At 44.9% G+C, this 24,316-nt stretch overlaps 1 protein-coding gene across 13 annotated transcripts in view; it reads right to left on the bottom strand.

Moving 5' to 3' along the window:
- RAP1GAP2 (RAP1 GTPase activating protein 2) overlaps window positions 1-24,316 on the bottom strand; it is a 287,489-nt gene that overhangs the window by 41,227 nt on the left and 221,946 nt on the right. For all 13 annotated transcript variants that reach the window (XM_016931197.4, XM_054669907.2, XM_016931192.4 and 10 more), the window contains 4 exons: window positions 15,001-15,079; window positions 14,120-14,173; window positions 10,304-10,387; window positions 3,511-3,611 (listed from right to left, as the gene is read on the bottom strand). In XM_016931197.4, the coding sequence (XP_016786686.3) occupies window positions 3,511-3,611; window positions 10,304-10,387; window positions 14,120-14,173; window positions 15,001-15,079 (318 nt within the window). The remainder of the gene's footprint in view (window positions 1-3,510; window positions 3,612-10,303; window positions 10,388-14,119; window positions 14,174-15,000; window positions 15,080-24,316) is intronic.

The raw sequence follows: 24,316 nt of genomic DNA, 5'->3' as shown, positions 1-24,316 counted from the left end.
TGAGCCGAGATGGCGCCATTGCACTCCAGCCTGGGCAACAAGAGCAAGACTCCATCCATCAATCAATCAATCAATCAATCAGTCACAAAGCGGAACCTCCATCTCAAGCCTTGGCTGTGTCGTCTCCGCACTTGCTGGTTATATGGGAAGGAAGCTCATCCATCCACAATCCCAGACAAATGCCCGTCCCCGGTGCCATTCCCCCAAGGCTGGGCGCCGGCCTTTCTTTGCTCTCTGCAAGGCCATGTCCAAGTCCTCTGCCCAGAGCTAGGGCAGCAGCCATCCTGGTGGCTGGTGGGGAGCCCCAGAAGAGCATCTGGAGTCAGCCAGAAGAGGTGGCAGATGCTCGACTTCTGCCTAGCTAGTCCCTAAGATAAAGGCCCAACCACTGCAGCATCCCGCTTGGGAGTATCCAGGGAAGTCCCTTCTCTGGCTGTCTCCTCACAGGCAAGAAAGAAAAGCTCTAAGGAACTGGGTGGGCTTCCAGGAGTTGTCCCTTCTGCCTTTATACACACGGCTGCCAGCTATCACAGTCTACAGCAGATGCAGGTTCCTTTAAGAAAATGAAATAAGACGGACCTAGAATCTCAGCATCCCCAACACTACAATACAAGCCAGAAAATGTGCCCAGGCTGGCAGGGCAGAAAGGATGCTGGACAGGGGGCAGGAGCTCCGGGTTCTAGACCTGCTTCTGCCACTAAATCAGCACGTGATCGTGGACAATTCGTTTAGTCTCTCTAGGCGTCCATAAAATAAAGGGATAGAATTTCATAACTCTGAGGACCTTCTGGGCTTACTATACTGTATTTCAGCTATTCTAAGGCCCATGTTTAGTTTTGGTTTGAGTCAGGGGTTCACTCTGTCATCCAGGCTGGAGGGCAATGGTGTAATCATGGCTGACTGCAGCCTCAACCTCCTGGGCTCAAGCGATCCTCCTCGCCTCAGCCTGCCAAGTAGCCGGGACCACAGGAGCACACCACAATAGTCGGCTAATTTTTATAATTTTTCAAATTTTTGTTAATGACAGGGTCTCACCATGTTGCCCAGGCTGGTCTCAAACTCCTGGGCTCAAGCAATCCACCCGCCTCGGCCTCCCAAAGTGCTGGGATTACAGGTGAGACCCACCATGCCTGGCCATTTTTTCACATTTTAAAGTCACAGGATGTGTCTTACAATGATAGCATCTCAAAGTCAATGAAAGGTGGCAATATAAGAACAGTAACAATTGTGACTAGCCCTGAACGGCACTTAAGTGTTTCGTGAGCATTATCTTATCTTTTATTTTTTATTTATTTATTTATTTATTTATTTTTTTAGACAGAGTCTCATTCTGTTGCCCAGGCTGGAGTGCAATGGCACAATCTCAGCTCACTGCAGCCTCCATCTCCTGGGTTCAAGTGATTCTCCGGCCTCAGCCTCCCAAGTAGCTGGGACTACAGGCACGTGCCACCACGCCTGGCTAATTTTTTGTATTTTTAGTAAAGACGTGGTTTCACCATGTTGGCCAAGATGGTCTCGATCTCCTGACCTCGTGATCTGCCCGCCTCAGCCTCCCAAAGTGCTGGGGTTATAGGCGTGAGCCACCGCGCCCGGCCCATTATCTTATTTTAATCCCCCCCAAAACCTTTCAGGGCTGACACTATCTTTACCTCCTTTTTTTTTTTTTTTTTTTTTGACAGTCTCCCTCTATTGACCAGGCTGAAGTGCACTGGCGCAATCTCGGCTCATTGCAACCACTGCCTTTTGGGTTCAAGCGATTCTCCTGCCTCAGCCTCCCAAGTAGCTGGGACTACAGGCACCTGCCACCATGCCTGGCTAATTTTTTTTTTTTTTTTTTTTTTTTTTGTATTTTTAGTAGAGATGGGGTTTCACCATATTGGCCAGGCTGGTCTTGAACTCCTGACCTCGTGATCCACCCACCTCGGCCTCCCAAAGTGCTGGGATTACAGGCGTGAGCCAATGAGCCCCGCCCTTTATCTCGCTTTTTACAGTGAGGAAACTGAGGCTTGTAGAGGTCAAGTCACTTATCCAAAGTCACAGAGCTAATAAGTGGCGGAGCGGGGGTTTTATCCCAGGTGTGACTGACCCCAGACAGCCGTGATGACCTTGAGGGAGGGAGAAGATGGAGGAAGAGAGGAAAGGAAAAAGAAGGAAGGACAGAGAAGGAAGCAGAGGAAGAAAGCGATTAGTGAATATCCGCTGTATGCCAGGCACTGGGCTAGGTATTTTCACACATGATGTGAGGAGCTCATGTCAATCAGGCTGCTGGGGTGGAGAATTCTGGGGCCTGGAGCCATCTGCCAGCCACCAAGGACAAAACAGGCTGGCCAGGTCTGGACCCATCCCAAATGCGGCCTTGGCCAAGGAAAGTCAAGGGCCAGAGTTTTCCAAGCAACAGCCCCAGTGTTCTATCTTACTGCCCACTTAAAAAAGCATAGACTGAGCCAGGCACAGTGGCTCACGCCTGTAATCCCAGCACTTTGGGAGGCCCAGACAGGCGGATCACGAGGTCAGGAGATCGAGACCATCCTGGCTAGCATGGTGAAACCCCGTCTCTACCAAAAATACAAAAATTAGCCAGGCATGGTGGCGCGCGCCTTGTAGTCCCAGCTACTCGGGAGGCTGATGCAGGAGAATTGCTTGAACCCAGGAGGCAAAGGCTGCCATGAGTCAAGATCGCACCACTGCATTCCAGCCTGGCGAAGCACGTGACTCCATCTCAAAAAAAAAAAAAAAAGCATAGACTGTTGTATGGACTCCTGCCTGAGGAACTGTTATATTTGCATCAGCTCCTCATGATGCATTCTTTGTGTATTATCTAAAATAGGTCATTTCAGGCCAGGCGCGGCGGCTCACGCCAGTAATCCTAGCACTTTGGGAGGCTGAGGTGGGTGGATTGCCTGAGCTCAAGAGTTCAAGACCAGCCTGGGCAACATGGCGAAACCCCGTCTCTACTCAAATACAAAAACCTTCGCTGGGCGTGTTGGCGGGCACCTGTAGTCCCAGCTACTCTGGAGGCCGAGGCAGGAGAATTGCCTGAACCCTGGAGGTGGAGGTTGCAGTGAGCTGAGATCACACCACTGCACTCCAGCCTGGGCAACAGAGCAAGACTCTGTCTCCAAAAATAAAAAAATAAAAAATAAAATAAAATAGGTCATTTCCCCCCAAAACTGCACGGGGCTCCCTTTCCCACACACCTGGCAGGTGAGTGACAGGGAAGGTGGATTCCTTCCATTCTCAGTCTGGGCCAAAGGTAAGTAGGAAGGCACGTCTGGGGCAGGGCCCAGGGCCGAACGTGAACGCCTTCAGGGGAATCTGCCACACTGGATCACTCCTTGGACCCCTGATTCCTTAGAAATGCAGTGAGCAACAAGACCCTGAAAAGCCATCCCTCATTTCTTGTGTGTTTTTAACTCACACGTGCTCCCTGAGGACTGAGCTGTCTGCCTCTTGCCCTTCCTCTAGTGCCCTTGTTGATGGAGCTGGAGCCGTCACTTGGCTAAAACCCACCCTTTGAAATCCTGCAGTGTGATCGTGTCCCCCAGCAGGTCCAAGAACTCCTTAAAAGCTGGGCTCTCCTCATTGTTCCCAAACAGCTCCTCCTCCAGGGTCTGAAAGAGAAACAGGAATAAGGGCAGGAATTAGAAAAATCCTTCGTGACACTAAAGGAAGGAATATGGATGCCCAGGTACCTGGTCCCTTTCTTTCTTTCTCCCTGTCTCCCAGCACATCCACCATAGCTGCCCTCAGTGGGACTGGGGTGGAGAGAGGAGGGACTGATGGAGACTCACTCCCAGTACTTTGGGAGGCTGAGGTGGGTGGATCACTTGAGGTCAGGAGTTTGAGACCAACCTGGCCAACACGGTGAAACCCCGTCTCTACTAAAAATACAAAAAGTAACTGGGCGTGGTGGTGGGTGCCTGTAATCCCAGCTGCTCGGGAGACTGAGAGAGGAGAATCGCTTGAGCCTGGGAAGCGGAGGTTGCAGTGAGCCAAGATCACACCATTGCACTCCGGTCTGGGTGACAGAGTGAGACCCTGTCTCAAAAAAAAAAAAAAAGAATAAAGAACTCTGAAAACTCTAAAGTAATCAAAACCACAATGATATACCACTTCCCACCCACTAGGATGGCCACAATGAAAAATAAAGGCAATAAAAGGCAATAACAAGTGTTGGTGAGGGTGTGGAGAAAGCAGAACCATCACACGCTGCTGCTGAAAATGGAAAATGACGCAGCCACTGTGGAAAACAGTCCAGCAGTTCCTCAAAAGGCTAAATGCAGAGTCACCATATGATCTGGCAACTTCACTCCCGGGCATATACCGAAGGCTAAACGCAGAGTCACCATATGATCCGGCAACTTCACTCCCGGGCATGTACCAAAGGCTAAACACAGAGTCACCATATGATCCGGTAACTTCACTCCCGGGCAAATACCGAAGGCTAAACACAGAGTCACCATATGATCCGGCAACTTCACTCCCGGGCATGTACCAAAGGCTAAACACAGAGTCACCATATGATCCGGTAACTTCACTCCCAGGCAAATACCGAAAGCTAAACGCAGAGTCACCATATGATCCGGCAACTTCACTCCTGGGCATATACCAAAGGCTAAACGCAGAGTCACCATATGATCTGGCAACTTCACTCCCGGGCAAATACCGAAGGCTAAATGCAGAGTCACCATGTGATCCGGCTACTTCACTCCCGGGCATATACCGAAGGCTAAACACAGAGTCACCATATGATCCGGCAACTTCACTCCCGGGCATATACCGAAAGCTAAACGCAGAGTCACCATATGATCTGGCAACTTCACTCCCGGGCAGGTACCGAAGACTAAATGCAGAGTCACCATATGATCCGGCAACTTCACTCCCGGGCAAATACCGAAAGCTAAACACAGAGTCACCATATGATCCGGCAACTTCACTCCCAGGCATATACCAAAGGCTAAACACAGAGTCACCATACGATCTGGCAACTTTGCTCCCGGGCATGTGCCAAAGGCTAAACAGAGTCACCAAATGATCCAGAAACTTCACTCTGAGGTATATACCAAAGGCTAATCATAGAGTCACCATATGATCTAGCAACTTCACTCTCAGGTATACACCAAAGAGAAATGAAAACATGTCCACAGAAAATGTATACATGAATATCAATAGCAGCACTATTCATAATGGCCCAAAAGGAGAAAGAACCCAAATGTCCATCTGATGAATAGATAGACAAAATGTGGGCTATCCACACAATGGAATATTATTTGGCCATGAACAAGGAACAACGTGCTGATACATACTACAACCTGGATAAACCCTGAAAATATTACGCTGAGTGAAAGAAACCAGACACAAAAGGCCACATATGATGATTCCATTTATAAAAGGTCTAGAATAGGCAAATCTGTAGAGACAGAAATTAGATTAGGGTTGGCAGGAGCTAAAGGAAAGGGGGATGGGGAGTGCCTGCTGGTGAGTGTGGGGTTTCTTTTGGGGGTGATGAAAATGTTCTGGAGTTAGTGAGGACAGGTGCACGATTCTGTGGTTACACTACAAACCACTGAACTGCACACTTCACTGAGATATAAATTACATAACATTATGAATTATATGGTACAAGAATTATGCTGATGTGCTCAATAAAACTGTTATTTTTAAAAATGTTTTTAACCCAACAGTTAAAAAAAAATCCATTTAGAAAATGGATTTTAGAAAATGGTCAAAAGACATGAAAACGGCCGGGCGCGGTGTCTCACGCCTGTAATTCTAGCACTATGGGAGGCCGAGGCGGGTGGATCACTTGAGGTCCAGAGTTCGAAACCAGCCTGGCCAACATGGCAAAACCCAGTCTCTACTAAAAATGCAAAAATCAGCTGGGCATGGTGGCACGTGCCTGTAGTCCCAGCTACCTGGGAGGCTGAGGTGGGAGAATCGCTGGAACCCGGGAGGCGGAGGTTGCAGTGAGCTGAGATCACACCACTGCACTCCAGCCTGGGTGACAGAGTGAGACTCTGTCTCAAAAAAAAGACATGAACAGGCATTTCCCCTAAGAGGATATACAGATGGCAAATAAGCACATGAAAAGATGTCCAACATCATTAACCATTAGAGAAATGCAAATTAAAACCATAAGGTGATACCACTACACATCTATCAAAATGGCTAAAATAAAAAATAGTCACAACACCAAATGCTGGCAGGTTATAGAGAAACTGGATCACTCATACACTGCTGGTGAGAAGAAACACTAGAAAACAGTTTGGCAGTTTTTTGTTTTTTTTTTTTGAGACAGAGTCTTTTTGAGATGGAGTCTCACTCTGTCGCCCAGGCTAGAGTGCAGTGGTGCAATCTCGGCTCACGGCAACCTCTGCCTCCCAGGTTCAAGCGATTCTCCTGCCTCAGCCTCCCGAGTAGCTGGGACTACAGGCGCCCACTACCACCTGGCTAATTTTTTGTATTTTTAGGAGAGACAGGGTTTCACCGTGTTAGCCAGGATGGTCTCAATCTCCTGACCTCATGATCCGCCCACCTCGGCCTCCCAAAGTGCTGGGATTACAGGTGTGAGCCACTGCGCCCGGCCGGCAGTTTCTTACAAAACTAAACACATAATTACAACTCAGCAGGTGTATTCCTAAGCATGTATCCCAGAGAAATGAAAACTTATGTTCACACAAAAACCTATATACAGATGTTCACAGCAACTTTATTCATAATAGCCAAAAATGTCTTTCAGTGGGTGATGGTTAAACACAAACTGTGGTACAGTTATAATACCACGGAATACTACTCAGCAATGAAAAAGAACACAGTATTGATACACCCAAGAACTTGGATTAATCTTGCTGACTGGAAAAAAGCCAATCTCAAGTGGTTATACACTATATGACTACATTTATATACCATTTTTGAAATAACAATGTTTTAGAAGTTGGAGAACAGATGAGTGGTTGTCAGGGGTTACGGACTGGAGCTGGGAGATTGATGTCCACATCCTGGTTGTGGTATTCTGCTATCGTTTTGTCAGACATTACTTTGCGGGGAAAGTAGGTAAAGGGTACATGAGATCTCGCTGTATTATGTTTTACAACTCTATGTGAATCTACAAATACCTAAAGATAAAAAGGTTAGTAATTTTTTTTTTTTTTTTTGAGATGGAGTTTCGCTCTTGTTGCTCCAGCTGGAGTGCAATGGCACGATCTCGGCTCACTGCAACCTCTGCATCCCAGGTTCAAGCGATTCTCCTGCCTTAGACTCCCAAGTAGCTGGGACTATAGGCGCCCACCACCACTCCCGGCTAATTTTGTAAAAAACAAAGCTGAAAACAGTAGCAAGCTCTGCAAACAGTAACAGGCTTCAAACACTGCCTGATCAACAGGCTCTACCCACAGTGGCAGGATGTACAAACAGCTGAAGGCTCTGCAAACATGCACAGGCTGCCATGAAGAGCGGCAGATGATACAAAGACACTCTAGCCTACCCAATCACTTCAAGAGAATGTCTTCAGTAGGTAACTGTAACAATAACAACAAAAAGCAGAACTTGGGCTCCATGCCTTCAACAGGCAACAGAATCTGGTAGATTTCAATAATTTTATTTTGCTTTTTACAGTATTTTTTTTTAGAATTACCTTCATTTCATGATAAATGATACTGGTTTTCCAGTTAGAGGAGTGATATAAAATTTCCTTTAAAAATAAATGCATGTTGCCGGGTGCAGTGGCTCACCCCTGTAATACCAGCACTTTGGGAGGCCAAGGCAGGCGGATCACCTGAGGTCGGGAGTTCGAGACCAGCCTGACCAACACGGTGAAACCCCGTCTCTACTAAAAATACAAAATTAGCTGGGCGTGGTGGTGCCTGCCTGTAATCCCAGCTGCTCGGGGGAGCTGAGGCAGAATTGCTTGAACCCGGGAGGTGGAGGTTGCAATGAGCCGAGATCACGCCTTTGCACTCCAGCTTGGGCAACAAGAGCAAAACTCCGTCTCAAAAAAATAAAAATAAAAATAAAAAATAAATGTATGTAAGTTTAAAACAAAACTTTTTAAAGAAAATATTTCGTTAAAATAGTGTGATAAAGTTCTTAACAGTGGCATAGGGTGCAACAAATGCTATGATACAGATCCTGGATATGGTCTGTGAATGTCTGAAGGCTGGGAAACACCGCACTCTAGAAGGAGTCAACAAACTGCAGCCCATGGGCCGAGTCTGGCCTGCTGCCTGTGTTTATCGATAAAGTTTTATTGGAACGCAGACAGGCCAACTCATTTATCTATTGTCTGTTGCTACTTCTGCACCACCAAGGCAAAGCTGAGCGGCTGTCACAGAGACTCCAAGGCCCATGAAGTCTAAAAATATTTACTATCTGGCCCTTTACCCAAAAAAGTTTGCCAATCCCTGATCTATAGCATGCCATGAAGGCGTCACAACTCTAGCCACATGTCCTACTTGCCCCAGGCCATGAGGCCAGAGTGTGGAAGAGCAGCTGCTTCCAGGCAACCTACATCTCCCACTAGAAAAACAATGCAGCGTGTGCTGTGGGACCTGCACTTCTCTTGCAAGATTCACATCCAGCCTGAGAGTAGAAGTATTGCCATTATTTTGATCCTGGCCTTGAGCTGGACTGTGCACTCAGGGAGGGGTCTTAGTCATCACCGTATCCCCCAGCATGCACAGCACAGTGAACAGCAAACACGAGAGTTAGGAGAGGCTCATTTATACCCAGAGACCAGCATAGGGCTTTGATGCAACAAATGTTCATATTAAATGTCCCCCAGCTGCAGGTTTGCAAAACAACAATCTGCCTAGGTTCTTAAAAAAAAAAAAAATTTATCTTCTTGGCTTTTTCCTCCACAGCAGCATCAGGTACATAAACAATACACAGACTCCCTCTCGGAGACGGATGGCTCATGTTCAGTAATTATAACTTTGCTGGAACATTGGATTATAATCACCTTATAAGATCCGCTTTGGTAAATTCCACAAGCAAAGAACTTTAATTAGGGGGTTTTATTAGCAAAGCTGTATAAAATAAAAATGTAAAATGTGAAAATGATTATAGTAGCTACCTGAATAATCTCCCTTAAATTATAAGATTCATCAGTGTTTGTCTTGCAGATCCTAAACTCTTCATCTAATTAGAATATTTTTAAGCAAACGCATGTCTCTTAAGGGCCAATATCTCTAAATGAGAACATCAGGTGTCGTCTAACCGAGAAAGATACCATCATGCAAAAAAATACAAATAGTATCAGAAGATACTATTAACCTGCCATTAGTAGGGCCAACATTTTTATTCGTTCATTAACTCACCTAACAATGGAGTGTATTTATATGAAGGTGTATTTCTATGCTAGGCTCTTAGATGATACAAAGATGAAATGGGTGTGGAACTTTTCTCTCAAAGAGTCTCAGTGAGGAGACAGTGTGTTCAGCTAACCCCTCTACTTGGGATGTTAATAAATGTTCATGGTAGGAAAGAGGTAGGGAAGATGGGAAGTTTGTGTCCGTAAGTATGGAAACCACTAAGTTCAACAAAGTTATAAAGAGCCCTTTACCTTGGGGGTTCTTTAAGCCTTTAAAAGGTTCCCACACAAGTGACAACCCCTCCCCAGGTCATTTGCTCACAGAGTACACCATCAGACTCGCATTCATGAAACACACTTTGAGAAACATGATTCTGGCCAGTTAACTCCAAAGCGATGTGTGAGGGCTACAAAACACAGAGGCTGAGCAGTGCTGTGCTGGCAAATTTTGAGTCACTGGCTCTCCAAAGGAGGAAGATAGAAACCCTGGCGTTTGCAAATTTCCATAGTGTAAATACTTCCACCATGGTTGACTTCAAGCTGCCAACATGATGTCACGGAACAGAGTTGTGAAGAGACGCACCCAGCTGGCTCCATCACATCACTCAAGTTTGGGGAGAAAAAGCTGATTCCCAGTGGGGAGAAATTTGGGCAAGGAGAGAGCTGCCTATGCTCCTCCATTCCCTTGACCTAGTCTGGTTTTTCTTATAACCAGCAGCCCATAAATACGTAGAAGACGAGGCAGCCAGGAAGAATGAGAATTTGCTATATTAAAAAAAACGACATCACTGTTTAAGGACGTGCAGGCCTTTTCGTAAGAAATACCCTTGCTGGAAAGTTCTGCCACCTCCAGTCTAATTCATACCTTAAATGTGACCGTTGTATTCCAAATGCTTCAGAACGCAGGTCAGGACTCCTGTGTTCTGGGTGGGGATAAAAAGAGTCCTAAGTGAGAAAACACGGGATACGGTCACCAGTGTGGATGGTGCTGCTTACCTGCCTGGCTTTTTGATAAATGACTCCGAATTTGAATGTGTTGTTGACTTCATGCTCATCATAGGACACAATCATTTGGGAGGCCTGGAAAATGTGGCAAGAAAAAAAAAAATCAACATTTGTTAAATTTGGAAGCAAGTGAGGAAGCACATGGCAGGGGAAGCATCCATTTGGGGAGAGAATGTGTTCCCTGGTATGAAACATCCACATACACGGAGGGAGAGAAATAATAAGTAGACAGTCAGGCCGCAGCTCCAAAGTCAGCTAGCTTCTAAAACTTGGGCTTCCCCAGTAGGAACCAAACCTCTGTATCACTCATTCCACTCCCATCCAGATGTGCCAGTCAAGGCTCGGGCACATGTGTCCAGCAGTTTACTTAACCCCAGTGTTGAATCTGTGGTGTAAAAAGTGAAGCCAAAACCCCAAAACTGGTCAGCAAGGATAACTCTAGTCCTAATTCCACCTCTAATCAGCAGAATGAGTCCGAGCAAGTCGCCGCTCCTGACCAAACTTCAATCCCCTCTGCATAAAATGAGAGGTCTCTAAGGAGACCACGCTAAGGAGGAGCATACCCTAATACAATATGCAAAGAGGAAATGTTTAAAACCTGACTCCTGGTTCTATCTAATTTTCCGTTACGCATCATAGAGTTGATGACTGGGATCAGAAAAATTAAACTCCAAGTTTTTTCGGGTTTTGTTGTGTTTGTTTTTTGAGATGGAGTCTCGCTCTGTCACCCAGGCTGGAGTGCAATGGCGTGGTCTTGGCTCACTGCAACCTCCGCCTCCCGGGTTCAAGCAAGTCTCCTGCCTCAGCCTCCCGAGTAGTTGGGATTACAGGCCCCCACCATCACACCGGCTAATTTTTGTATTTTTAGTAGAGACGGGGTTTCACCATGTTGGCCAGGCTGGTCTCGAACTCCTGACCTCGTGATCCGCCTGCCTCAGCCTCCCAAAGTGCTGAGGTTACAGGCATGAGCTACCACGCTCAGCCTAAACTCTAGTTTTGAATCCACTGTTTTTGCCTATGTAGCTTTGAGTGAGCTGCTTCTCTGGAGCTGAGTTTCCTCATCTGTTAAACGCAGATGTGTGGTTATGAAGATTCAAAAAGAAAGAACTGAGCACAGAGCAGCTATCACCATCATCAACACCATCATCATCTATATGACCCTCCAGAAATATCAGAGCTGAACCAGCTTACTGGGGGAAGAAAAGATTTGGGAGCTGTTGGGATAACCTCAGCAATAAAAAGGAGGGATTCTCAGTGTGGAGACTTGAAATTTGAATGTCCCTTCCAACTTTTACATTAAAAATAAAAAGACAAGAAAATTGAGTATCATTTTTCACCTGTACAAGGAATAGTAATGGATCGTCTTACAGTTGGTCTAGGAAAAAAACCTTGGTGTGTGTTACGGACAATTAACTGTTAAAGCTATTTTAAATTATCTGTGCTTAGCAGAGGACTTTCGACTTGAGTGATCTGAGCTGAATTTGAAGACCATTAATAAGTTATGTTTGGAGGTTTTAACTTCAATGAAGTAATTATTTGCTACGAAAGACACAAACATTAAATTACTAAACAAAGATGGCGCAATATCTTTGTTTCTGTTTTGTTTTGTTTTTTATGACGCTCCTGAGAATCAACCCAACTGAAGCATGTCAACGCACTTGAATGAGAAACGTGTTTAGCGTCCAAAGAGCCCAAGAAGGCACCGGTGTGAAAGGTTCAATCTCAGAGGCTGGTCAATTACCGTGGCGCACTTTCTGGTCACTTTGCACAACTTAGATTTGAAGGACAGTGGTGAAAACATTAAATGTGACATTTGAAAAAGAAAAAAAAAAGGAGGGATTCAACCACGCGTTATGCGAGAGGAAGAACAAACCAGGAACGACTTTTTGGCCGGAATCTGCGGCCTGTGTGAGGTTGCCACACACTGTGTGTCTCTGTGAGGCTCTCAGCTGTCAGCTGTCTGGGGAAACGGACGCTTCACAGCTCCCCCATTGACGGCGCTGCTGCCCGACCCTGGAGCCTCCACTCCTGCCTGGGTGAGTCACAGGGGAGGAACAGCTGCCCTGCCAAGGAGAGGCACCAAGCCATGGAGAACTTCCAAAGAACGTTCTAAACTCTGCAAATTTTAAAAACACACACATGCGCGCCTCTCAGCCAGATGAACATCCCAGCCGGACTCAGCGGTCCTTCAGATACAGAAAACATGAAAATACAGCTGCTCTTCCATTATGACCAAGGCCCGAGGCTTTCCAAGGGATAGAGAGAACTGTGCAAATAAACACCACTGGTCCTCTCGGTGGCTATGATTTGACAACCAAAATTGCCAAACCGGTAGTTAAGTTAGACTTTTATGGTGGGATTTTAATGTCTGGTTAAACCCCACTCATTCAGTTGTAATTATAAAGGGGAGGTCAGTCTCAATGAGAGAAAATGTTCAATGAAGCGTAGCATACTCCTGGTATCAACAGATGCTAAAACAGCTAAACAGAGGCACGTGGAAGACGAAAGGCTCTGTGCAGGAGAGGACTCCGCCATTCGCTCAGCCACTGCAGATGGATACACGGCTGCTTCTGAGAGTGGCATGCCCAATCCTGAACACTGAAAGTGTTTGTTCCAGCCGGGCGCGGTGGCTCACGCCTGTAATCCCAGCACTTTGGGAGGCCAAGGAGGGCAGATCACCTGAGGTCAGTTCGAGACCAGCCTGGCCAACATGGTGAAACGCCCGTCTCTACTAAAAATACAAAAATTAGCTGGGCATGGTGGCACACGCCTGTAGTCCCAGCTACTTGGGAGGCTGAGGCAGGAGAATCGCTTGAACCAGGAGGTGCAGGTTGCAGTGAGCCGAGATCACACCACTGCACTCCCGCCTGGGTGACAGAGCGAGACTCAGTCTCAAAAAAAGAGTGTTTGTTCCAGGGGATTCTGGATGTCTCTGCTGGAATGGGACCTCTCTTCCTCACCAGACATTTCATCTCACGGGTCTTGGTTGTCAGAGTTGGGACTCAGAGGATAGACAGAGCCGGTCCCAGCAGGCCTCAGCCGCTGCAGCGTGACCCACGGCAGAAGCTCAGAAGCACAGCTCTGCTTCCGTTGTCCCTCTCCAGAGCCTGCTGGCCCACGAAGAGGCAGTTGATGCACTGGGTCTTTTCCTGTGGCCAATTTCAAGCAATTCACTGTCCGTGGGTGACTTCAGTCCTCTCGTGCCATAATTATTCCTCAATGGGTTTATTATTATTGCTCTTCTTCCCACTCACACCCCCATATGAGAACTGGGGTCAGTATCAGGCCAATTCAAAGGAAGCTGATATCAGAAAACCAGCTGGTTTATAAATGAAGGCAGCAGAGGCTTATATGGCCTGAGAGCTGCAGTAACACGGGCAATGGGGGGGCAGCTGTCTGGCCTTTCTCTTCTTGGTAAGCATCTGCCTGCTGTACTTCCCACCCCTCTGTGACAGCAGACTGGATCTGCACCAGCCCCCAGCTACAGAGTCACGTCCACCTCCAGCACTGGCCCCAGGGAGGTACCACTGAGGTGTGATGGAGAAGCTACAACACTGCTACCCTCTGTCACCTTCACAGCAGCCTGGGGACCAATTCAACTGGGCTGGAGACCTAGGCATGGCTGAGGTTGGGTTCCCAGTGGAGCAGTTTGTGAAGGGGTGGGCAGGGAGAGAGGGAGACACGGAAGCTTATTATGGAGACCCCACGAAACCCCACTATGATGCAGAGAACTCCCCAAAGAGCCACAGGTCTGCAAATCCTTGCCAAGCTGCAGGGCCCCTATGTTGGGAGCATGAAGGTCCTTACCTTGGGGTACAGGACAGGATTGAATCTCAGTCCCACTGCATCATCACAGAAAGCCTGAGAAGGGAGAAGACGCAGGTCAGGGATGATATCTGTAGAGGACATCTGGGCTTCTCTGCCCACCTGGACAATGCGGCATGGGAGGGCGATGCACGTGGGTCAGGAGGCCTGGGCGGGGATTCTGACTGCTGCTCACTAACACGAGCCCAGGCAAGTCAACCGCCCTTTCTGGGGTTTGCTGATGAAGTGTAGGAAGGGATTAGACAAAGCCTGAGGCTTGTCACCGTTCTGGCCTGAAGACAAGGCCAAAAACTATCCAGCCCACAACTGCCACCAAAGGTTTCCAGCACAATTCTGTGACATTCCTGCTCCCAGAGTGAGGGTCCAACCAACCCAGCTGACTCTCTTGCTCACCCACTTTGCTAACTCAGTTCTCAGGTTCGCAGCCTCCTTACTCAAGGGGGTGTTCAATCTGGATCATCCTTCAGCCCAACTCAGGCCTCTCCTCTGCTGTGAAGGTTCCCCTGGCCACCCGCCCTCACCCCTCCACGGAAGTCCTACAGCACTCACCACATCCAGCCCCGTCTTTCTACTTCTCTCACTTCCCAAACTAGCTGTGAACTACCTGGAAGTAGAGACCATGGAGGATACTGTTCCTAAGCAGCCTCGGCAACAAGGATGAGCTATGGAGGGCGTAGGAAAGACAGAGGCAACTGCCCACAGCCCTCCCGGACCCCCATCAGTGCAGTCAAGGGCCAAAGAGTAAAGTGGCCTCCCCTTCTCTAAGGGCTGAGCCTACCCAGGATACACCTGCACCCCCCATTCCAGAGGCCAGCCCTGGGCTGAGAGAGGAAGCCACCGTCTCTCACGGGTTGGTTTCTCACCTTTGCAATCTGAGGGACACTGGGAAGCTTGCTCAGTCCAGCCAAGGGGATCCGCTCATGTACCGTCTTCAGTTTGGACCTGCACAAGACGGGAGAAAAAAGGACATCCCTAAGAAACAGTCAGTGAGGGCGCGGGGACTCGTGCCTGTCATCTCAGCACTTTGGGAGGCCAAGGAGGGCAGATCACTTGAGGTCAGGAGTTCAAGACCAGCCTGTCCAACATGGTGAAACCCCGTCTCTACTAAAAATACAAAAAAATTAGCCAGACGTGGTGGCAGGTGCCTGTAATCCCAGCTACTTGGGAGGCTGAGGCAGGAGAATCGCTTGAACCCGAGAGACGGAGGTTGCAGTGAGTCGAGATTGTACCACTGCACTCCAGCCTGGGCAACAAGAGTGAGACTCCACCTCAAAAAAAAGAAGAAAAGGAAAGAAACAGTCCAAGAGGAAGGTGGCCGAGATCGCAGCACATAGGACACTGGCTTCAGGACTCTCTGAGGCCAGATCGGCCTCAGGTGGCCCAACCACACATCACACTTGCATTGTGGGAAAACGGAATCCTACTTAGGCATGCTGGGGAGGTGGCTACTTAAAGAACACACCTGGCTGGGGGCAGTGGCTCACGCCTGTAATCCCAGCGCTTTGGGAAGCCAAAGAGGGTGGATCACGAGGTCAGGAGTTCGAGACCAGCCTGGCCAATATGGTGAAACCCCCATCTCTACTAAAAATACAAAAATTAGCCGGGCGCGGTGGTGGGTGCCTGTAATCCCAGCTACTTGGGAGGCTGAGGCAGGAGAATCGCTTGAACCCAGGAAGTGGGGGTTGCAGTGAGCCGAGATAGTGCCACTGCACTTCAGCCTGGGCGACAGAGCAAGACTCTGTCTCAAAAAAAAAAAAAAAAAACAGAACACGCCTGATATATCTGTCTGCCACTGAAATACGGGAAATGCAAATAAGGATGCCATTATTTTTTGGTTTGTTTGGAGGTTTTTGTGTTCTCCCAAAGAACTGAGCACAGCTTCTGGATATATTTGGGTTTTGTCATGAAATTAAACCTTTATGAAAAGAAAACCTAGTATTTCAAAATCTGGGTTTACTCAAAATATAAATGGGATGGAATCTGCTTCATAAAGGGATTCACCACGAGAGTCTAAATTTAGCCTGATCCCCTGATTCATTCAGCACATTATGAAAATGCTGGATTTTACTGAATGCTTTTCTGCATCTGAGGAGATAACCATATGGTTTCTAATCTGTTGACCTGGTGAATTACGTTTCTGTTGAGCCATTTTTTGATTCCATGGGTAAAAACTCCACTTACTTCTGACATATTATTTTTAATATCCTGAATTTTTTTCATTTTTTTGTTTTTTTTATTTATTTATCTATTTGAGACAGAGTTTCGCTCTTGTTGCCTATTTATTTATTTATTTATTTATTTATTTGAGACAGAGTTTCGCTCTTGTTGCCTATTTATTTATTTATTTATTTGAGACAGAGTTTCGCTCTTGTTGCCTATTTATTTATTTATTTATTTATTTATTTATTTATTTATTTGAGACAGAGTTTCGCTCTTGTTGCCCAGGCTGGAGTGCAATGGCGTGATCTTGGCTCACTGCAACCTCCGCCTCCCGGTTTCAAGAGATTCTCCCGCCTTAGGCTCCCAAGTAGCTGGGATTACTGGTGCCTGCCACCATGCCTAGCTAATTTTTTATATTTTTAGTAGAGACAGGGTTTCACTATGTTGGCCAGGCTGGTCTCGAATTCCTGACCTCAGGTGATCCACCCGCCTCCGCCTCCCAAAGTGCTGGGATCACAGGGGTGAGTCACCGCACCCGGCCGAAGTCAATTTATTAATACAGCAGTCCCCCTGATCCACGGTTTCGCTTTCCCCAGTTTCAGCTACCTGCGGTCAACCACAGCCAAAAAAATATCACATGGAAAATTCCAGAAATGATTCATAAGTTTTCAATTTTGTGCCGTCCTGAATAGCATGATGAAATCTTCCACCATCCCACTCTATCCACCCGGGACATGGATTTTCCCCTTTGTCCAGCATATCCACGCCCTACACGCTCCCTACCCATCAGTCACTTATCAGCCATCTCAGTGATCGGAGGGACTGTTGCAGTATCTCACCGCCTGTGTTCAAGCCACCCTCACCCTTATCATACTAATAACGGCCCCAAAGTACAAGGCCCATGAGTGAGGCTGGCACTTTGGATATGACAAAGAGAAACTGTTAAGTGCCTCCTTTAAGTCGAAAGGTGAAAGTTCTTAATAAGGAAAGAAAAAAATTCTATGCTAAGGTTGCTGAGATCCATGGTACGGATGAATTTTCTATGTGTGAAATTGTGAAGAAGGAAAAAGAAATTATTGCTAGTTTTGCTGTTGGACCTCAAACTGCAAAAGTTATGGCCACAGTGCATAAATGCTTAGCTAAGATGAAAAGAGGATGACATGTGTGGGTGAAAGATATAAACAGATGTGTTTCCGTTGACGGCAATCAGGTTTGGGACTATCTGACAATTTGGGCATCCACTGGGGGTCTTGGAATATTTCCCCCACGAATATGAGGAGACTACTGTATTTTATTTAGATTTTCACAGCTCTGTTCAAAAGCAACACTGGCCTATTTTTTATTTTCTTGTGCTTCCCTTGCCAGGTTTTGATATCAAGGTGTTATTCCAGTCTTATAAAATTGCTGGGTTGCTTCTCATCTTTTTTTTTTTTTTTTTTTTAAGACGGAGTCTCTCACTCTGTCACCCAGGCTGGAGTGCGGTGGTACAATCTCGGCTCACTGCAACCTCTGCCTCCCAGGTTCAAGCAATTCTCCTGCCTCAGCCTCCCGAGTAGCTGGGATTACAGGCATGTGCCACCACGCCCAGCTAATTTTTATATTTTTAGTAGAGACGAGGTTTCACCATGTTGGCCAGGCTGGTCTCGAACTCCTGACCTCAAGTGATCCACCCACCTTGGCCTCCCAAAGTGCTGGGATTACAGATGTGAGCCACCACGCCCAGCTTGATCCTTGGAAATAGTTTGTATAATAAAGAGATTTTCTCATTCCTTAAAGGTTTGCTAAAACTAGTCTGTGACATCTCTGGGCCTGCTGTTTTTATAGGAGGATATTTTTGCGTACTAATTCAAATTCTTTAGTGGTGAATGTTTAGGTTTTCTACTCCTTATTGAGTCAATTTTGGTAATTTATATGTTTATATAAAAGCATTCATTAAGCACATTGATACAAAGTTGTTTTTGGTATTCTCTGAAGACTTCATCTTTGTTTGTAATTGCGTCCTCACCTTTACTGCTGTAATACTATTTGTATCTTTTCTTTTCTTTTCTTTTTTTTGAGATGGAGTTTCATTCTTGTTGCCCAGGCTGGATCTCGGCTCACTGCAACCTCCGCCTCCCAGGTTCAAGTGATTCTCCTGCCTCCGCCTCCCAAGTAGCTGGAATTACAGGTGCCCGCCAACTCGCCTGACTAATTTTTTTGTATTTTTAGTAGAGACAGGATTTCACCATGTTGGCCAGGCTGGTCTCGAACTTCTGACCTCAGGTGATCCACCCGCCTCAGCCTCCCAAAGTGCTGGGATTACAGGCGTGAGCCACCACACCTGACCTGTTTGTATCTTTTCCTTGTTTTCCCTTATCAGTTTTAGCTGGAGGTTTATCGATCTTACTAGTCTTTTGAAAGACTAGTAAGATCTAGTAAGACTGAGTTTTTTCTTTTACCATCTCTATCCTTTTTTATTTTTGCTTCCTATTTCACTAGTCTGTTCTTGTCTTTTTTATTTCCTTCCTTCTATTTTCTTCAGAGTTTTTTCTACTACTCTTTTTCCAGCTTCCTGACCTACATACTTACTCGTTTAATCTTTTTTTAAAGTGCATTTAGAACTATACATCTCTCTCTAAATACCACTTTAACTGCAGCCCACACAATTTGATACACAGTATTTTCACTGTCATTTAGTTCTAAATATTTTGTCAGTTCTTTTGTGATTTCCTCTTTAGTCCATTAGTTATTTTTTAAAGTTTTTAACTTTCCAAATATGAGATTTTTTTCCCTCCAGTATTTTAATTGTTGATAATTTGTCTTATATTCAAGGAACACAATCTAAATGATATTATTTGAAATGTGTTGACTTTAATACATGGATTTTTACTTTTTGCCACTCCATGTGAGCTTGAAAAAATGTATTTTTTTCTTTTGTTAAGAGCAAGAATACATGTTAGCCAAGATCAAATTTGTTAACTGTATCTTTCAAGTCTTCCATAGCCTCACAATTTTTTGCCTGCTCAATCCACCGGTTTCTCAGCAATGTTGTCAAAATCTCCCACTATAACTGAGTGTTTATCCACTTCTCCTTCTATTTCTCTCAGTTTTGCTTTTTAAAATTCAAGACCATGTTATTAAGTACAAGTTAATGACTGTTCGATATTCCGGGTGAACACAGCATGTTGACGGAACATCAGGGTGATGAAAAACAGAACGTGCCCTCTTTATTATCACACAGGCCAAGGCCTCTGGGGGAGCTAGAAAAAGGACTCTTTCCCTGCCCAGTTTCTGAACAAATTCAAAAGCAAACAAACAACAGAGTAAGGTGTTCAGAGTCAAAATCACTCCACCATGTGGGAGCACACGGCTTAGTGTGAAGATGAAACCGGTCTAACTAAATACCAGAATCAGCCCAACTTACCCACCCAGTCACAGGCAGTGCGGACCAGGGGCAAGCCCCCTCCCATGGAGCTGCTCAGGTGAGACTTAACTGCACAGGAGACCACCCTCAGGGCAGCTCCGTCCAAGAGGAAAAGGGGGAAGGAACACAGCTACACATGTGAGTTCTTGCTCCCAAACACGCCCATCAGGGAGGGCGAAGAGAGCCTGGGTGTTACACCAAAGTATTCCCTCTAGCCATGGGAAACATCAGGAGTGGGGAAGAAGTATTCCAGGTTACAAAGGAGTATATTATCCCTAGTCTTTTTGTCCTGAAATTCTATTTTGTCTGATATTACTATTGCTATGCCAACTTTCATGGTACTTTCCCAGCATATCTTTTTCCATTCCTTTATTTTAAATCTTTCCACACCATTTTTCTTTAGGTATGTCTCTTATAAGCAGAATATAGCTATATTTTTAATTCAATTTGATAGGCTGGTATTGTAATAGGCTAATTTAATCTATTTATACTTATTGCAATTACTATCATATTTGAAACTTTTTCTTTCTCTTTTTCTTTTTCTTTTTTTTTGAGACGCAGTCTTGCTCTGTCACCCGCTGGAGTATAGTGGCGCGATTTCGGCTCACTGCAACCTCCGCCTCCCAGGTTCAAGTGATTCTCCTGCCTCAGCCTCCTGAGTAGCTGGGATTACAGGCACATGCCACTACGCCCAGCTAATTTTTTGTATTTTTAGTAGAAATGGGGTTTCGCCATGTTGGCCAGGCTAGTCTCAAACTCCTGACCTCAGGTGATCCACCCACCTTGGCTTCCCAAAGTGTGGGGATTACAGGCATGAGCCACCGTGACTGGCCTGAAATTATTTCTAAACCATCATTTTATATTTTCTGTTCCCTGTGTTTTCTTTCCTTTTTTTCTCTTCCTTTCCTACCTTCAAGTGATTTTTTGTTTTTTGCTTTCTTTTTGTTAATCCTCCTTTTATCTCCTACTAATTTGCTATAGACTGTATTTCTGTATCTTCCAATACACCTATTTATATTTTTTTCATCAAACTCTAAGATTGTATTGTCTCCTGAGGGGCACAAATAAGCAACAACAGAGTATGCTTTTATCCACTGAACATTTTTTCCTTCCCATTGTCCTTGCTACTTTTGTTTATAAATTTAGTTCAAGCCTCCTTTTAAACATGCAAAAAAAAAAACCCACTTTTTACCGTCAGTAATTAAATTTATCAACATACTTTATCTATTTCTTGTCACTTTCTCATTAAATCTTTTCTGGTTTTTCTTTTCTTTTGACTGAAGTGTATCCTTCAGTAATTCTTTCAGAAAGAGCCCGAGTGGGACACTCCCTCCATTTTTTTTATGTCTGAAAGCAGTTTTATTTTGTCTTTGGCTTTTCTAGGTATAGAATTTTAGGTTGAGGGTTATTTTCCTTCTTTTTTTTTTTTTTTTTTTTTTTTTTTTTTTTTTTTTTGAGATGGAATCTCGCTCTTTTGCCCAGGCCGGAGTGCAGTGGCACTATCTCGGCTCACTACAAGCTCCGCCTCCTGGGTTCACGCCATTCTCCTGCCTCAGCCTCCCAAGTAGCTGGGACTACAGGCGCCTGCCACTGCGCCCAGCTAATTTTTTTTTTTTGTATTTTTAGTAGAGACAGGGTTTCACCGTATTAGCCAGGATGGTCTCGATCTCCTGACCTCGTGATCCGCCCGCCTCGGCCTCCCAAAGTGCTGGGATTACAGGCATGAGACACCACGCCCGGCCCCTTCTTTCTTTTTTTAAACACTTGAAAGATATTGCCCCATTGTCTTTAACAACTATCATGGATAGGGAGAAATCTATTTTCATCCTAGTTCTCATTAGATCATAGATTATCTTGTCTGTATCCTCAGACAGCTTTTAAAATTCTTTTAAATTTTTAAAATCTTTTATTTCTGATGTTTCACTTCAGCATGTCTAGAAGTATTGTTTTGTTTTTAAATCACTTTCAGCAGCACGGTGTGTGGTTTCTTCAATTCTGAAACATTCTCAGCTAATACTTTTGTGGATACTTGTTCACTAGTTTATTCTTTCCTTCCGGAACGTCTTTATGACACATGCTGGGGCCTCCCAGTCTATTATCCACATATCTTCTTTTTCATATACTTCATCTCTTGATCTGTGCTGTGTTCTGGAGGAATTCCTTGGGTCTATCTTCCAATTCATAAATTCATTATTTAAACAGACTAGATTTTATCCCATGTGTTGTTTATTTCTACAATTATTTCTTGAGTTCCAACAATTTTACTGTTTTCCTTTTGTTTGTCGAGAAGGATTCTTGCTCTTGTGACCCAGGCTGGAGTGCAGTGGTGTGATCTTGGCTCACTGCAACCTCCACTTCTCAGGTTCAAGGGATTCTCCTGCCTCAGCCTCCTGTGTAACTGGGATTACAGGCACCCACCACCACGCCTGGCTAGTTTTTGTATTTTTAGTAGAGACAGGGTTTCGCCACATTGGCCAGCCTGGTCTCGAACTCCTGACCTCAGGTGATCCACCTGCCTTGGCCACCCAAAGTGCTGGGATTACAGGAGTGAGCCACCGCGCCCGGCGCCAGAGTGATCATTCTACTGTGCAAATCTGATCATGACCTTCTCCCTTCCGTACCTCTCCTATGACTCTTAGGATAAAATCCGAGCTCCTAAACATCACTGGTACAGGATCTAGCCTTTTCTTACTTCTCTAGCATCATTTATCAACCCTACACACACTCAGACACACCCTCCACATTGCCTTCAGTTCTTCCTCACCACCTACGTCTCCCATCAGCCTCACTAGCCTATAATGATCCATGTCCCTAAGAAGAAGATGATGAGTAAGACCGAGAACAGAAACAAGAATCTCTAAAACGCAGTGCATTTGGACTGAATGCCTTCTATGGGCAAGTAGCAAGAACTCATTCCTCACAGTATCTCTACAACCAGACAAAGTCCGGCATATATTAAGCCTTGGATAAACAAACACTGAATGAATTTCCTAATATTAACCATCCTGCATTGGTAAAATAACTCTTTCTTGGCTATAGTGAATTACTCTTATTAGTCTTTTTAGATTTGAGTTTCTGGGGCTGCTATTTTATTTACAACATTGATTTCTACATTCGTAAGGAATATTGGCCCCTACCCTTTTTTTGCATCTCATTTGACTGATTTTTTTCAAAAAGATTTTTTTTTTTTTTTTTTTTTTGAGAAGGACTTTCACTCTTGTCACCCAGGCTGGAGTGCAATGGCACAAGCTCGGCTCACTGCAATTACAGGTGTGCACCACCACGCCCAGCTAATTTTTTTGTATTATTAGTAGAGACAGGGTTTCACCATGTTGGCCAGGCTCGTTTCAGGTTTCACTCATGTTGGTCGTGAACTCCTGACCTCAGGTGATCCACTCGTCTTGGCCTCCCAAAGTGCTGGGATTACAGGCGTGAGCCACCGCGCCCAGCCCATAAAGCTCTTTTAAGCATTATGAAATTAATTGGGAAGCTTTCCATATTTTTTTTTCTTTTCTCTTGAACAGTTTAAATAACATAAAATCTGTTCCTTTAAAGTTTAAAACACCTTCCTGCAAGACCATCTAGATCTAGAAACATTTGAAGAGATAATTCTTTGAGAACTTTTTCAATTTCTTCCACAGTTACCGGTTTGTTCAGGTTTCTTTTTTACCTCCTCTTAAGTTACATTTGGCATACTTTCCTAGAAAGGCATCTGTTTCAAATAAAATTTCAAATAAAATTAGAAACAGAAGCAATTTAATAGCATGAGTTGAACACAGCATCCATTAGTAATCACTTAATCTTCTTCACATCTGTGGTCATGCATCTTTTTATGATTAATTTTGTATATTCTTATTTTCTCTTCTCATCTATATTCGACTAGCTAGTTACCTATCTTATTGCTTCTTCCAAAAGAAACCTAGGTTTATCAAGTCTCAAATTATTTTTATTTCTAGTTTATTTATTTCTGCTTTAATCTTTGTGAATTCCTTCCTCTGGCTTTCTTTAGGTAACAATATTGATAATAATAATAGCCACCATTACTGAGCAGCTGCAGTATGTAAGGTCCTCACTCACCAGGACATGTAAGCACTCAATAATTTCAAGGTACATGCTACCATCATCATTTCACAGATGAGGAAAATGAGACATGGAGAAGTTGCTAACAATAATAACAACTTGCAAATATCACTCTTATTTTTATTTTACTGTATTATTATTATTTTTATTTTTGTAAAGATGAGGTCCATTCTATTGTCCAGGCTGGTCTCGAACTCCTGGGCTCAAGTGACCCTCCTGCCTCAGCCGCCCAAAACGCTGGGATTACAGGCATGAGCCAACACACCTGCCAGTTTTTTTTCTTATTTAATAGGAAACCATTTAAGGTGATAAATTTTTTTCTAAGTATTGCTTTGAACACAACCCATAGGTTTGATGTATAATATTATAAATGTCATTACTTTATAAATATTCTGTAACTGCAGCTTCTATTCCCTTTGGCCTAAAAGCTACTTAAGAAAGTATTGGGATTGTTTACTTCTCAGTGGTTTAGTGGGTTTTTTAAATCATTATTTTGTTATTAATTGCTAGTTTTATCATCAAATTGTAAGTGAATA

This window comes from Pan troglodytes, chromosome 19, assembly GCF_028858775.2.
Source record: "Pan troglodytes isolate AG18354 chromosome 19, NHGRI_mPanTro3-v2.0_pri, whole genome shotgun sequence".
NCBI classification, from domain to species: Eukaryota; Metazoa; Chordata; class Mammalia; order Primates; family Hominidae; genus Pan; species Pan troglodytes.
The sequence above is the reverse complement of the archived record's forward strand: the minus strand, read 5'-3'. Positions and strand labels throughout refer to the sequence as shown.